The sequence below is a fragment of the Euprymna scolopes genome, chromosome 46 (assembly GCF_053919585.1).
Source record: "Euprymna scolopes isolate OS-2025 chromosome 46, ASM5391958v1, whole genome shotgun sequence".
NCBI classification, from domain to species: domain Eukaryota; kingdom Metazoa; phylum Mollusca; class Cephalopoda; order Sepiida; family Sepiolidae; genus Euprymna; species Euprymna scolopes.
The window spans coordinates 54763658-54781197 of record NC_136527.1 but is presented as its reverse complement, the minus strand read 5'-3'; the positions used below and the strand labels follow the sequence as shown (position 1 = coordinate 54781197).

The 17540-nt window shown below is 31.7% G+C and overlaps 1 protein-coding gene across 1 annotated transcript; it reads left to right on the top strand.

Annotated features, from left to right (window-relative positions):
• Positions 1–15431: 15431 nt before the first annotated feature.
• On the top strand, positions 15432–16142 carry LOC145270124 (uncharacterized). The gene has a single exon (XM_080125733.1). The coding sequence runs from the start codon at positions 15432–15434 to the stop codon at positions 16140–16142; it is 711 nt and encodes a 236-aa protein (XP_079981859.1).
• Positions 16143–17540: the final 1398 nt, after the last annotated feature.

Below are 17540 nucleotides of genomic sequence, written 5' to 3'. Positions count from 1 at the left end.
TTTTTTATCGCTACTTCCATGGCAAGTGCTTGTCTGAGCTCCAATCCCTGGTGCCCTCGCCGATCTTTCACAAAAAACACCTGTCTAGCTGAAACCATTGTAAAAATTTATCCCCACTTTTTATCTGTGCCAAAACCAAAACGTAGATTCCATGAACAAAGCTTCTTTCTTAGAAGTGCACGCCTGTGGAACTCTGTTCCTTTTGCCTGTTTCCCACCTGACTACAACCTGGATGTTTTCAAGTCAAACATAAACAAATTCCTGATGAAGCGCCCCCTTTGGTAAGACACTTTATGAAATCTCAAAACTAACGTACTGTACACGTAATAACCCTTATCCCCAAGTGACTTCTGGGCCTTGATAAGTGGTGATCACCATGTAAAAAAGTTCTAAAGTAGGTGTTGAGTTTGTAGGTGGGGAAGAGGAACAAGTGAAAGGGAATAGTTTAGTTTGGGTAAGGTCTATATTCGGTTTTTAAAAGACTATTCCTTTTCAGGGTTCGTTACATGCATATACTTTGGACGATGATTGCAGCTTACAATTTTGACAAAATATGCAGTAAGAATGAGCTAAAAAAAAGATTAAATTTTATCATTAACTCAAGTAGTATGGTTTCCGCCCACCTCTCTTATTTTTCTCTAGCATATAAGGCAGTAAAGAAACAAAAAATAAGTTTTTATATTTTTATACAAAAACGAAATGTACATGTTTTTCTTGGCTGATGAAAAACGTACTGTCAAACTTGATGGCAACGTATGAAAATGATAATTAAGGTTTTACTGTTTCTCCCTTGCACCTTGCTTGGTCTTGATTTGGATGATTTTGTACATGTCAGAAAATGATCAGCTTTTTCTCATGAAAATCTGAAAAATGCTGTCGTTTTTCGTACTTTCAAAAGTAAAAACGGTCTGCATTGCACAAGTGACCGTCAACAATTTTAGCCTTTCTTTCTTTCCTGTTACATGACCAATCCTTTGAAGCACACACACATGCTAGCCAAGTAAGTTACGATTTTCCATACACAAATTCATAACTTATGAAACCCCTATTTATAATACCTCCTTTTCATCGATCACAGTTAATGTCCCCAAAATACAAAATAATTTAATTTTATGTCATCTTCCGTTTTCAAAACAGAATTAAAGTGAAAGGGTCATATCACAATCTGGTAAGTAATTATGGAATCTCTATTATTGAGAGGAAAAACAAAATAAAGTTTTCGACATGTAAAAAATACATTTTAAGAAAAACATATTGTGATTTGTTCGAATCATTTGGATTATTTGGACTATTGTTCTCATCTTAAGTGCTATTTTTACAATGTTTGCACAATAAATAGCACTCAAGATGAGTATAGTAGTCTTAATAATCTAAATAATACAAAGAATCATGCCTCAATTTAAAAACTCGGAACCATAATGTTGTAATTTGTTTAAGAATCATGATGATTTTTTTCATTTAGTCAAAGTTATTTGTAAAGTTTATTGAATGTATTTTTGAGAAAACTTAATAAGTTTCTTTAATTATCAGCATTCTTTAAACAAGCGAACAGAAAATTTGATAACTGCCGTTCCAAATAAATGAACAGGAAAACTCTTTGGTACACTTACGTGTGTACACAGTTTCTAATACATCAATCCCTCATATTGAAATTACTAGACAAGAATACAAACATTTAATTAAAGAAAGGAGAAAACAACAACTAAATATCAAAAAGATTTAAAAAATGCTTAATTCGCAAAATTGGCTAAAACGTCGATGTTTCCAAAATGAGGGATCGATTTACTAGAACTTTGTATTAGAAACAGAACACACCTAAAAAATTGTCAATATTTAAATTTTTTTGATAATCATTTAGAATTCATTTTTTTCATTGAAAACTATAAACATTTTGTTTTTACTTCAAACCAGTAAAATTCATTTAGAATTCATTTTTTACATTGTAAACTATAAACATTTTTTTTTACTTCAAACCAGTAAAAATAATTTAGAATTCATTTTTTTTCATTGTAAACTATAAACATTTTGTTTTTACTTTAAAAAGTAAAAATCATTTAGAATTCATTTTTTTCATTACAAACTATAAACATTTTGTTTTTACTTCAAACCAGTAAAATTCATTTAGAATTCATTTTTTTTCATTGTAAACTATAACCATTTTGTTTTTACTTTAAAAAAAGTAAAATTCATTTAGAATTCATTTTTTTCATTCTAAACTATAAACATTTTGTTTTTACTTCAAACCAGTAAAAATCATTTAGAATTCATTTTTTTTCATTGTAAACTATAAACATTTTGTTTTTACTTCAAACCAATAAAAATCCTTTAGAATTCATTTTTTTTTTCATTGTAAACTATAAACATTTTGTTTTTACTTCAAACCAGTAAAAATCATTTAGAATTCATTTTTTTTTCATTGTAAACTATAAACATTTTGTTTTTACTTTAAAAAAATTAAAAATCATTTAGAATTTTTTTTCATTGTAAACTATAAACAAGTTATTCTGGTCAATGTCTAGAATATTTCACCCCCCCCCAATAACTTTTACGATTACTACTTTTATAAGTTTTTGAGGATGCTGAAAACGAATATATGCGTTAACAGTGGTGCAGAGAAATAGTTTTCCTATGAAAAATGTACTTCTTTTTAAAAAGTGGCGTATCACTTTTCATTATAAATTTAACATAAAATGAGCCCCCACTTTATGGCAACCTAGTGAGTGGAGATAATTTTTTTTTATTTTTATCTCTCAATAAAACCAGCGTCATTACTTATGTTATCAGTGGTGACCATTACTGTATGTGCAAGCATATGCATATTTTTGCCGCAAAGTAGTTTTCTGATTATTAAGTAGTGTGATTTCTTATGTTATCAGAGGTGACCAATTCTTTACATTGTGTAATATTCAGAAAATGACTTGTTTGCGACAAAGTGTAATTGGATATTCGTTTTCAGCATACAAAAAATATAGAAATCGTCATGTTAAAAGTGATTAAGGTCGAAAGTAAACAACAATTTACTAAAACGGCTTTCAGGCAGACCCCCCCCCAAAAAAAAATTATCACCGTGTGGCCTGAAAGTGGGTGCTTATTTGGTGCTAGTGAACTTATTGATCCGCGCTTTTTTTAAAATAGATTTTTCAAGTTTAATTAAAGTTTTATGATATCTGTTTTATTAAATGGTAAGCTTAAAGTACAGAGTCGATACAAAACACTCTCGCCATCTTAAGAATGGCTTTCTAAAAATATTATTATTTCAGCATGGAGCAATAAGTACTCTAGTACCGCTCATTTTACATTAAATTCATATTTAAAAAAAGTGATTCTCACTTTTGGAAAAAGTAATTTCCTCATACCATGAAATCTAATACTCTGAGTCACTTTTGAAGTATATATTCGTTTTCAGCATACCCGAAAAACTATAAACGTTTTCATTGTAAAGATATTTTGTTTTTTGGGGTTACGTTTTTTTTTGTTTGTTTTTTTTTTTTGCTTTACGATTCTAGATCGTTGTTTTTTATGTTTAAGTATTGAAAATAAAATAATAGATTAATGATAATAATCCACTGAGAAAATTGAAAAAAGATGAAAACAAAAACCATTAAACAATGAAAAACATTTAAGATTTATAGTTTTTTTTGTTTTGTTTTTCTTTGGTAAACAAAAAAAACATTAGTTAAAAATGTTTAAAATTTATAAAATTATTTGTTCCTTTGGTAAACGATAAAGAAGTTGTTTTTATGCTTATGTCAATATTGAAAAAAAAAATCGACATTGAAAAATTTTCAACGATAAATCAACATTTTCATTGGGATTATTCGTTTAGTAAATGTAGTTATCTCCCTTACATTTTAACGTATTCTGCAAATGCGCAAAAAATCGATACTAAATTCATGTAGTAATACTTACGTTTTTGTTTTATAATCTGCTTTCGATTAACTTTATCTGCTTTTATAAAGGAAACGATTTTTCAAATGTGATTGACTTTACAAGCTCAACTTAACATTCAAGATGACGAACGGAAGAGCAACTTCGCAGAAAACAAAATAAAAGATGGAAAAAAAATATTTCGAAACAAAATTGAAGAGGAAAAAATAAAAAATGAAATCATTTCGAAATAGAGCCGATCAATTTGGTGAATATCACGGATAAAATTAGTATTATTTTATTTAATATTTTAATATTTACCTGAGAGATAACAGATTACAAGTTTCATCTTTATTAATTCTCTAATTCGTTGCACGTGCAATTTAATGGCGGAAACTGATAGTTTTTAAAGCCGCCTTTTCGTATTTTTATTTATTTATTTATTTTAGATCCCTGATTTTTTTTATTGTGTTTGAAACATTTAAGCCTAAAGTTAATCTGATGCTTGTGCAGTTTACCAAACACATTAAAAATGAAGATATTGAAAAACGACTATATTGTACGTGCCTAAAGTTAATATCTATACGGAAAAAAAATTACACGTGAAAGAAAAAGTTATTCTGAAAAATGTTTTTCAGGCGTCGTCAGAAACTGTGAAAAAAATTATTTTCCCTTAAAATCTAATGACTGGTAAGTCGAAAAAAGGAAGCAATGTGCACCTACCTTAAGTTGCGGAAGAATTGCCCCCCCCCCCCTTCCGCGATGTGACAGTCTGTTAACAGTCTCTAGCCAGCAAAGTTGAGGTAATCAAAGAGTAGCTTTCCGGCACCTGCCACAAATATATAATATATATATATATATATATATATATATATATATATATATATATATATATATATATATATATATATATAAAACTTAACAACTGGAGAGAATCTCCTTTTAAATAACCAAAAGGTCATGTGACCGGGAAAAAAACTTTAAAAAGGCAGAGAAGGCAAGCCAATCTCTTTTAGTTAATAAGCAAGGTAAGTGTACACCGCTCTCCCTCTCTTGAGCAATCATTAATCCCCTCCCCTTTTTTTTCACAAAAGTAAGGGGGCCGGATATATGAGTAAAGAAAATAAACAAAGTTCGTAGTTAAGATGTAATAATTCTAAAAAAAATAACGTTAAAATTATTTTTAAAAAGTGTCTTTAAGAAGAGGATATATAATGTTTCTTACCGGAGATGGCTTAAAACGGCGAAGGACAACAGAAGATAAAAGACGGCGACATGTGGGCTAGAAGGACTACAATTAGAGAATAAAACACTGGTCAACCTGCCGGTGTCGAGTCAGAAGAAACTCTAAAAGAAAAATGTCCGGCCAAGGGAGATAACTCTTGAAGGACATAATGAATGGAAAATAGACAAGTACTTGAAAAAGAAAACAACATTTATAATTATTGTAATTTGTTTATATTTTAAAAATGTTTTATTAATTGAAAAGACGGTTTAAGAGTTAATCTTGGAACTTAACTCTACTGTTCGTTAAGTAAACTAATTTTAATTTATTCGATTTCAAAATTTTTTTACTAAAAGTTTCGTGTATTTATGATACATATATATATGTGTGTGTGTGTTTGTGTGTGTGTAAATATATATACATATACATATGTATAAATATAAACATACTGCTAAATTCTACACTAAGTGTAACCATTTGTCCTATATAACAAATTACTATAACATCTACAAAGAAAAACCTCCACCTCAATCTTCCTCTACCTTATCCCATCCTATCTTTTACGGTTCATCCTCTCCCTCCTCCTCACAGAGTAACTTATATCTCAAATTTAATTTTAATCCCATTTAACCCTATTCATCCACCATACAGTTATCCGCTGTCATATGTCTGTTGTTCCATTTAGTTAAATTTACCTCATCAATTATAATCTTAATTTTTACCCTGAATATAATTCAATTCTCCATCTCCTCATTCACTAATACTATTAAGTGCCAGACACCCCATATATTCCATATGTCATACGTCTGTTGTTCCATTTAGTTAAATTTAACTTTCCAATTATAATCTTAATTTATACCTGGAATACAATTCAATCCTCCACTTCCGCATTCACTAATACTATTAAGTGACCAACCCTCATATATTCCAACCTCCTTTATATATATATATATATATATATATATATATATATATATATATATATATATATATATATATATATATATATATATATATATAAAGTAAGTTATACAATATATATGGCGATTAAGCTACATAGAATATTCCATGTTTAATCCACGCTAGGATTCATCAAGCGTATGTGGGGATTTTTTTGTTGTCTCGCATTTTTATATATGTATGCAGGCACTAACAGGACAAATTGGAAAACACGACACGACAAAAATAAAACTAACACAAAAGACACATATGTAACTAGTAGAAATAATAATAATAATAATAATAATAATAATAATAATAATAATAATAATAAACCAACTCCGGACAATGAAAACCATACTAGAAATAAAAACAAAAATACTAATAACGAACAAGATAAATGCAACTGCAGATACCGCACACTTTGCCCGCTTAAAAATAAATGTCTAACCAAAAGCCTAGTTTACCAGGCCACAATATTTCCGAAAGAAAACCCGAATAACAAGAAATATTACATAGGTATGACTTCCTTAGATTTCAAAACCCGATATTATGACCACAAAAGTACATTAAAAAAACACCGAATGAAAACAACTTTAGCAAACAAATACTGGGGACTCAAAGAAAGCAGAAGTTCGCCGAGAGTCGAATGGAAAATAGTAAGGTAAGCGAACACACGTAGGGACCTAGACGATCCATGTAGATTATGCATTCATGAAAATTTGTTATCCTATATTTAAAGAACGCCAACATCTATTAAACTCGAGTAGAGAAATAGCGAACAACTGTATTTACAGGATAAACTTTACTCTAGGATAGGACAAAATAATTTTAAAACTAACAATAACAATAGAAAATAAACAAATAAAATAAACATACATATACACAAATTATCATATATATATATATATATATATATATATATATATATATAACTTTTAAAAAACAAAAAAACACATTTAATCTAGGTTTAAAATAGGCCAGGACGCTCCCTACTAAAATAGCACACACAAAGAAACGGGTCAACCGGAGATCAGCTGGGCCTTTGTCCTGTAAGTACCTGCTCATTGACTGATTAGGAAGGGTGCGGTAGAAACTAGAGAGCTGATTGGTTAACTAAAAGCTCTATAGAAGGTGCGTATATAAAAACGCAAGACAACCAAAAAATACCCGCATAAAACTGATGAATCCTAGCGTGGATGAAACGCAGAATATTCTGTGTAGCTTACTCGCCATATATATATATTATAACTTACTACCTAGCTCTACCTACGTATTGATAAATAATTATTTATGTGGTTAAATTAAGTTTTTATGTATGTATATGTATACGCGTGTCTGTGTGTATATGTATATATGGGTGTGTGCATGTGGGTGCATTTATCGGCATGTATGTTTCCGCATACTTTCCATATATATTTGATTGTGCATATGTGGTATATATGTTGATATACATGTATATATATATATATATATATATATATACATATATGCGTGTACGTGTTTATATGAGTATGTATGTGTGCGTATGTGAGCGTGTGTTGGCATATGCACTCTTAACTGCCTAAAACAATTCATTGTCGGATGTACATCAGGATTTGCCGTGGCCATTGCGAGCGATCTAAATTGAAACCATTGCCAAACGCAATATGACACGTTCACTAAACCTTTCTGCCCCTATCTTTCCCCTTTCCCTTCCATCAATCCATATACTTCAGTGCATAGCTAAACAATTTTACTAAATACAACCAAATCTTAAAACCAAAAATTGAAATTCCTCCCCCTCCCCCCTTACCCCTCCCGTTTATTTCTCCCTCTCTCCCCTTCTCTATATCACTACACCTAGGTGTGTCAGAAATTTCGTGAAAATAGTGAATAATTCCACCCCATCTTTCCAAGCTTATAACTCCTCGAAAAATGTAATTATACCCTATTTTTTTTAAGTTTAAAACCTTTTCTCTTCAATTTGTGATATATAAGACTTTGGTACATAGATTAATTATTTACTTTTTAATAGACATTTCAAAATGGGAGGCGTGAATTATTCGACCCCTTGTCTCTTCAAGCTTATAACTCCTCGAAAAATGTAAGTCAAGCCCTAATTTGTTTTTCAATTAAAGGAGCAAGGACCAAGGTGCCATTAAAAATTAAAAAAAAATAAAAAAAAAAAAATAACGTGGTTTTAAAAAAAAAGTTTTAAACTTCAAACTTTACAGGTAACATTCTAAAAAACAGTACGTTTTTCTTGTTGTTTTAAATTTGAATATATTATTTATTCACCTTTTCTCTTCAATTAATTATTTACTTTTCGGTGAGTAAATTAATTATTTACTTTTTAATAGACACTTGTAAATGGGGGGCGTAAATTTAAAAAAAAACGTTTGTCTAAAATATTATATTCGGTTTATTGGAAAGAACATAAAATTTTACATTGACCCTGAAAATATCGTAAAGATAGAATCAATAGAAAAATTTTGATAGATTTTTAAAGTTTAAAAATTGAAAAATATTGAGTTCGGAAACCTCATTACTGTTTTTAATAAAAAAATATATATTTCTATTACTTTTAAAACAACTTAAAAACTGTTAAAAGTGGGTTATTTATTTTCTTTATGGATTATACTTCCAAAATACACTATTAAAATTGTTTTAAAAGTAAAAGAATTATTAAAAAAAAAAAAAAACAGTAATGAATTTTACGAACTCAATATTTTTCAATTTTTAAACTTTAAAAATCTATCAAAATTTTTCTATTGATTCTATTTTTACGATATTTTCAGGGTCAATGTGAAATTTTATGTTCTTTCCAATAAACCGAATATAATATTTTAGACAAGCGTTTTTTTTATTCACGCCCCCCCCCCATTTTCAAGTGTCTATTAAAAAGTAAATAATTAATTTACTCACCGAAAAGTAAATAATTAATTTACTCACAAATGGAAGAGAAAAGGTCAATAAATAATATATTCAAATTTAAAACAAAAAACAAGTAGTGTTTTTTAGAATTTTACCTGTAAAGTTTGAAGTTTAAAACCTTTTTTTTAACCACGTTATTTTTTTTATTCCTTTTTTAATGGCACCTTATTCTTTTCTCCTTTAATTGAAAAAAAAATTAGGACTTGAATTACATTTTTCGAGGATTTATAAGCTTGGAAAGACAGGGGGTCGAATAATTCACGCCTCCCATTTTGAAATGTCTATTAAAAAGTAAATAATTAATTTATGTACCAAAGTCTTATATATCACAAATTGAAGAGAAAAGGTCAATAAATAATATATTCAAATTTAAAACAAAAAAAGTACTGTTTTTTTAGAAATTTACCTGTAAAGTCCGAAGTTTAAAAGTTAAAAAAAAAAATAACCACGTTGTTTTTTTTTGTTGTTTTTATGAAACCTTGGTCCTTGCTCCTTTAATTGAAAAAACATTAGGGCTTGAATTACATTTTTCGATGAGTTATAAGCTTGGAAAGATGGGGTGGAATTATTCACTATTTTCACGAAACTTTTGACACACCTACCTCACCCAAAAAAATAATTCAGGTATTTACCTTTCAATGCACTACCCTCATATATTATATTTCACGTCTCTTCTTCTTCTTCTTCTTCTTCTTCTTCTCTACCACTTTCTCTCTCCGACTCTGAGACCAGAAATATATTTTCTATTTCAGTTTTTTTTTTATTTTATTATTTGATTATTTTTTACTTTCTACATTTTATATTCCATATCTTGATAAACGGCCTAATGATGTGAAACCCCCGCTCATCTATTTAACCGTCTGCCTCATTCTTTCTTTTCTTTCTTTTCTTTCTCCTTCAATAACTTACCACTCTCTCATTTCCTTTTGCTCTCCTCTCTCTCTCCCCCTCTTTTTATTCTTCTGCCTATGGCTTTGTAATTTAACCCTATCCCTTTCTACCTTTGTTATCTCTTTTTTATGAATTTACAGTTGTTTTACTGATGTTTTGATTGGAATTTGTATTTTGTACTTTTCGTACTCCGTTATAATAAATACTTAATCTGCCAAGTAAACTGATTAAAATATCAGATAGTTATTTCGAGCCTGGTAGTGGAAACATGGGTAACTAAACAGACAAAAAACGGTAATAAAAACATATTTTGCTCTACATTAGTATTGAGCTCTTTTTCAGGTTTATTCACCATTTTCTCATTATATATATATACATTCTTTCCTCCCTTTTTTCTTTTTTCACTACCCTGCCTTTTCCATTAACCTTCCTATGTATATACAGTCCTGGTCAAAATCATAAGACTACTTAAGAAAGTAATTATTAGATCAGGGTTAAGGTTTCGAATGAAGCAGATTTCATTTTTTTCATCATATTTTCCCTTTTGGCAAGGGTTTCAACTATTTGTTTGATTAAAACTTCGATAATATGCGTAAACGCTTACTTTCTTAAGTGGTCTTATGATTTTGACCAGGACTATATATATATATATATATATATATATATATATATATATATATATATATATATATATATATATATATATATTATATATACATTGGCGGCTCGTGCCTAAGATTAGTGGGGGTGCTGTTTAAAAAAATGCGTATTATTTTAATATTGTGTAAAAATAAAACAAACATAAAAAATATACATAATTTATACGTATGCACACGTATAAAAATACAATAACTTAAAGGCATTCTAAATAGATGTAAATATTTGGAATAGCTTACTTATTATATTTATTTGAAAGTAAATTCCATTCTTCTTGTTTTAATTTGTGAGAAAAGATTGATAATTTTCTCCTTAACTTTTGAATGACTGCTGAAGAACTTTTTTTCAATTGAAAGCACTGCAAGTGCATTTAGTCTTTCGCAACCCATGGTGCTCCTTAGAAAAGTTTTTTATTCTTTTCAGAGTTGAAAAACAACGTTCTGCCTCTGATGTAGTCATGGGAATTGTCAAGATAATTTTTACGAGTTTTGTGATTTCACTAAGAACATCTTTTAAATTGTTTTCCAAAATAAATTTCAGGAGATCAATTACTTTGCAATACTCATGGATATCTGACCTACTATAAAATATTTCTAACTCAGTTTCAAGCTTTTGTTTGTCAATCATGGGATATGCTTCAGTTGTCAAGGATATCTCGTCTGTAGGTAGTTCTTTCTTAAAACTAGCAAAGCTTTTCTTGTTAAACAATTTATTAAATGTTTAGTTGAAGAATATCCGTCCGTTATATCAACAGATATATAGTCACACAGTTCTTTAGCTTCGGCCTTGAGTGTTTGTGAAGGATTTTCACAGTATTTGGAGTTTCTTATCTCTAAAATAGCAGTTTTGAAATTTGCTATGTATTCATTGACTTTATATATGCTAATTTCCCGAGATTGCATTTGATTATAAATAATTTCAACATGAGACATAATTTGATGAAATAGCTCTAACCAAAATATGAAATTTACATCGTTCAAATATTTCAGAATTCCTGTCGCTTCTGCAACGGTTTCATCTACATATGATGTTGACTGAATTTCAGTGAGACATTTTTTTAATGCTTGAACATTTTCATGAACTCTATTTATGGTCCGTATGTTAAAGTTCCACCTCGTGGCGGATGGACGTGGGATGCTTACATCCAAATGCTTCTTGAGAATGGACAGATGCTGTGGTGATCTAGAAAAGAAGGTCGGAATAGCCAAAATGTTAGAGATAAATATTCTAGCATTTCGTGTAATGCTTGCTGCATTCCTCATTATTAAATTATGTTGATGCGCATAACAGTGAGTGAAATGTGCATTACTATAAACTGCTTTTATTTTCGCCTGAACACCAGCTTTTTTGTCTTTCATGACATTTGCACCATCAAATGTCTGAGCTATCAGTTTTTGGCGATTCCCTTGACGGATTATATCCAATTGTTGTAGAATATATTTTGATATTCCATCAGCGGTTTGGTTTTCTGGAATAAAGAATCCCCAAAAGCGTTCAAGTATTTTTTCATCCAAGACGTACCGTAAAACAATGATCATTTGTGTATGTTCAGACACATCTGTTGTATCGTCAGCCATGACAGCTACAAAGGAAGCTTTGCTAATTTCTGCCCTTATTTCATCACGGTATATTTGTAAAAGACAGTCAAGTATGTCATTCTGAATGGTCTTGGAAACACCTTTGAAGGCACTACTGGTTTCTAAGTGATTCTTTAAATCTGGATCTAATTTAGATGCAAAAGTTACTAATCCTCTAAATACACCTGCATTTACTGAATCATCTTTTACATCATGTCCTCGTAAGGGAGTTTCAAAGTTCCCACAAAAGAAAATACAATCTATTATTTTAGATAAAATTTCACGGTTCTTCTTAACATTCATGTTATGATGATTGATTGAAAGTCAGTAGGCCTCACTAAGTTTTTCTTTAATATTTACGGTCCCCAAAATTGATAGGGAAACTATATTGTCAACGTGCTCCTTTGACTTCTCATGCTTTTCAGTTCTATCTTTCATTTTGCTAATAGTTCTGAAACCATCTTTTGTCCACGTTACATCCCCCCCAAACAACAAACAAGGAAAGCAGAACAATGCCTTTTTTAGTTCACAGCCGCAAAGCCAACTATTCCGTTGGTACCAGTCAGAATTAAAGCTACGAATATGCACTTTGTTGTTGCTAATGCCTGGCTGAGATATTTGAATATCAGGCGTTGAACGGCCTCTTTTCTTAATTTCAACTTTATCATGGAGAGGTAGCTGTGAAAACTCAATCTGTTGAAGTTCACTTACCGTCACAGAAGTTATTTCTTGGGGATGCAAGGAGACCATGGTTAAATTCTTTTATATCAATTGTGTTGAGAAAGGTAAGTACTAGGCAGTCTATTAGTAGAATATTGATTAGGGTAGAAGAATACAATGTTTACGTGATCCTCTTTTTGCGATTCAACTGAACCGGGTTCTAACTGAGTTGAATCGTACTTTTATAACTTTTAGATAACAGATTTTTATTAACGAAAATAGTTTTACTATTTAAAAACGTTTTTATTTATAAAAAGCTTGTTGTTAATTAAAAATAGGCGTATAACAAAATAAGCTTGCCATTGAAATTGTCTTTTATAATACAAATATTTTTTAACTTTGCCATTATAAGCCGTCGAAAAAGGGATAATACGCAAAAACATTTTAATTAAAAAAATACTATTTTAAATTGTGTACACTTTACAGAGTAATAAAAAAAATATACAAATATATTTCTTTTAAACTTTACAGATTAAATAAATATTATGGGCTTTTCCGCAGGCAAACAAACGAAAAACATTTTTTTAAATACATTTTATTTAGAATTTTTTAATAATTTATTTTTTCATAAAAACAATATCTTTGAAATTTACTTGCTTGCACACGATGGTAAAGTTAGGAGTTTACCATTTAAAAGTGGTTTTATTGGATAACAGTTTTATTTAAAATTTTAAAATGTGTTTATAACTAAATTTACTTTATAAATAAAATATAGAATAATTTTTTTTACATGTTTGTACTATGAGCAACATTTAAAAACATTTAACTAAAATGTATTTAATAAAATAAAATTTTCTTCGCTTTTCTATAGAAAAAAACGTAAATATTTTTTTATTCTGTAAAGTTTAACTACCACAAAATGAATAGCTTTCAAACTACATAAAAACACAAACAAAATAAGCCATACGTGAAAAAATAACATTAGTTACCTTGGTAGCTTTACGGGTAAAAAGCCTGAACACTTTTAATCAAAAAAAAAAAGAAGAAGTTTCGCATATTGTATATTTTTGTCTGCTTAAATCGCATTTAAAAGTGCGAGAATTTTTTTTTAAGATGGATATTTATTTACAAGAACACTTTCCACTTTTTAATAATAATAAAAACAAAACATTTGTAAACAAGCCTTTTAAAAAAATAATAATATAAGCGAAAACACGCAAACACTGGTTTTCACGAGCGTTTGGAACTGCTAAAACGACAGTTCCAATTTAGCTTTCATTCGCCGTCTGAAGCGGGCATGCGTATAAGCGAACTTCGCTAAGAATGTGTAACTGTGAATTTGGCAGCTCCAAGCAAAGTTTTACTTTTATACTTATATGAATATGGGGACAGTTATCGACATTAAGCTTCAGGAATATATATATATATATATATATATATATATATATATATATATATATATATATATATATATATATATATTATTATTAATATGATATATTATCACATAGAAAGGAAAAATAAACGTATTATTTTTACCGTGTATCGATAATATTGAGTAGAAATGATTGGGGGTGCTGCAGTTCCACAGCTCCAGGCACGAGCCGCCACTGGTTTTGATTTACAAAAAATAATACATTTTCACTAAAGTTAAAAAAATAACGAGTTCAGTATATTCTGTGATGGTTAATAAAAACTGAAAATTTCATTAAAATCAGTTCATTTTCTGAATTTTGGTGAATTTTTAAATGAAGGTAGGGGTCAAAATGTTGATGTATTTTGGGGATCGGTCATTCATTTTGCACGTACCTGAGTTTTACTCATCTGATCCCACTATCGGATTACAGTATTTGCTAATAAAGCTCTCTTCACTTTTCCACACACTTCACCAAGCAAGCAAACGCTACATAATAAGCTGTGGCATATTCTTAACTCAATATTGGTTTAGTGTTCTCTCTGCTTCTCGCTACTTAACATGGTGTCAGTGGGATTTCTCTCTTTGGAATGACCCATATACACTCAGTCAACATTTCCAACACATGTTTGGCAAAAAACCATGCAGTACAATACTCTAAACTCTAGACTTATATACATGCTCGTCCGTACAGAAGAGGCATTTATCGGACCACGTAGATTAAAACAAGATTGGAATTTTGACAAAACCTATTCATCAACTAAATGTAAATGGATGGCGATTTGCAAGAAAACTGGGTGCTTGCCAAACTAACATGGGAGAACTACGCAGTCACAGTACTTTGAAACAAAACAGAACATCATAAACCAATGGTAAAAATACACAACTTATCCAGGTAGGTGGAAGAGGAACCGATCGATCTGAATAAAAGCATTAAAATACATAATGTACCCAGGTACGTAGAAGAGTAATTTATCGAACCAAAAAAAAACATTAAATACATAATGTGCTGACAAAAGAAGAACTCTCTTCTATGCCTTCTGGAAGCGAATTACTTCCCTTACCGGAAGCGAATTATTTCCCTTTAGTTTTTATCCTTTGTATGAAATGTAGAACACGTGGACTCGCTTCTCCGCGTTGTTCTTAGTGAAATAAAGCTTACTTTAAGCTCACTCAGTTCTCCTGTCCTATTTATCACAATTTATTTCACAGAAAGAACTATGGAGAAGTACCTGAAACCCGAACGCCTTGATTTGGAACCCACAAAGGCGGACGCAGCCGATATATGGCGACACTGGAAGACGTCGTTTTATTTATCGAGGTGGTTAGTGGTCCGCAACTGACAGACGAGTTAAAACTCAATTTATTAATCAACCTGGTGTCTCCAACGATTTATAAACACATTTCTGACGTTAATGACTACCAGACAGCTATGAACAACCTAGAAGAGGTTTTTGTTCAACCTAAAAACAGCATCTTCTGTCGTCATTTACTGGCAACTCGTCGTCAACAAAGAAACGAAAGCGTGGACCAGTATTTACAGTCCTTAAAAGAACTTGCTAAGGATTGTGACTTTCAGGCTGTGTTGGCGATACAAGCGAGGGATGAATACATCAGGGATGCATTCATAAACGGAATCGAGTCATCCCACATCAGACAGAGGCTCCTGAAGAACAAGAAACTCGACCTGCATACTGCGTTCGACCAGGCTCTCACGTTCGAGACAGCTCAAAAACAGTTGTCATTGTACGCTCAGTCGGACTCCTTAACTGCGTCAATATCTGCAGTCGGAACTGAAGAAGACGACAACCAGTCTAGATGCGAGGAGCAACCTACAGTAGCGTCACTCTCAGGACAGAAATGCTTCTTCTGTGGAAACCCAAGGCATGACCGGGCGAGGTGCAGTGCACCGCCAGAAATTCTTTTTGCAAAAACTGTAATAAGAAAGGGTATTTCGCTCGTGTCTGCAGATCGCCAACTGCTGCTGCTGCTATAAACTACGGTGAGTCTCTTCTTGCTTAATCAGTTGCTTCTCTTAACTTTTCGGAGAGTCTCTCTCGTTCGTCCTTATGGTGAAAAATCAAAGGTGAACCCATGAGGATACTCATCGATACTGGGAGCTCAGAAAATTTTATCCATCCTGACAAAGTTAAGGTACTCGGGTTAACGGTCCTGCCAAGTTCCGAGAAGATTTTGATGGCTAGCAGTTCTCATTCGTCCTCTACTCTCGGTCATTGTGTTGTATCTCTGGGTCTGAATGGAAGGGAGTACGATAGTGTCAAGTTATCGATTATGGCCAACCTGTGCAGTGATGTAATTCTCGGACATACATTTCTGAACCAACACTCGTCGGTAGAAATACCTTTCGGAGGACCCCTCCCCCCTCTCACTGTTTGTGGGCTTACCGCCATTAAAAATGTCCCTTACCCGTCTCTCTTTACAAACTTAACCCCAGACTGTCGCCCAATTGCGGTTAAATCCAGGAGACATACCCTACCAGATGCCAAATTTATTAAATCGGAAATAACCTGCAAGCTAAAGGAAGGTATTATAGAGCCCTCTCAATCTCCATGGCGAGCCCAAACGCTCGTAGTGACTCCTGAGAATCACAAGAAGAGACTTGTTGTGGATTACTCTCAAACGATAAACCGTTTCACTCTCCTAGATGCTTATCCTCTTCCTCGAATGGAGGACATGGTAAATGAGATTTCCACTTATCAAGTGTTTAGCACTCTTGATCTAACTAGTGCTTATCATCAAGTTGCAATCAAGCCGGAAGAACGAAAAGACACAGCCTTCGAAGCTTCTGGACCCCTGTACCAGTTTCGGCGAATTCCGTTTGGAGTAACCAATGGAGTAGCTAGCTTCCAACGAGTAATCGACGATATCATCAAACAAGAAGACCTCTGAGGAACCTTCGCTTACATCGACAATGTTACAGTTTGTGGAGAAAATTAGGCAGATCATGATGCTAATTAAAAATGCTTTATGAAGGCTGTAGAGAAATATGGACTGACACTGAATGAAAGCAAGTGTCACTACTCTCTTGTTTCAGTAGACTTGCTCGGCTATACAATAAGCAAAGGTTCGGTAAAACCAGACACTGACAGGGTTGATGGACTTGCCTGTCCCTCAGGATTCTCCTTCTCTTCGACGAGCTATGGGAATGTTCTCCCACTATTCAACGTGGATATTTAACTTCTCTGAGAAACTACATCCCCTAACTAAGATTACCAACTTTCCCCTCTCTAAGGAACAAACCGACGCCTTTAGGGACCTAAAGAAAAATATTGCTAAATCCTCTCTAGTAGCCATAGACTCCTCTCTTCCCCTTGAGGTTGAAACTGATGCCTCGGAACATGCCATCGCTGCCTCTCTGACCCAGAACTATCGG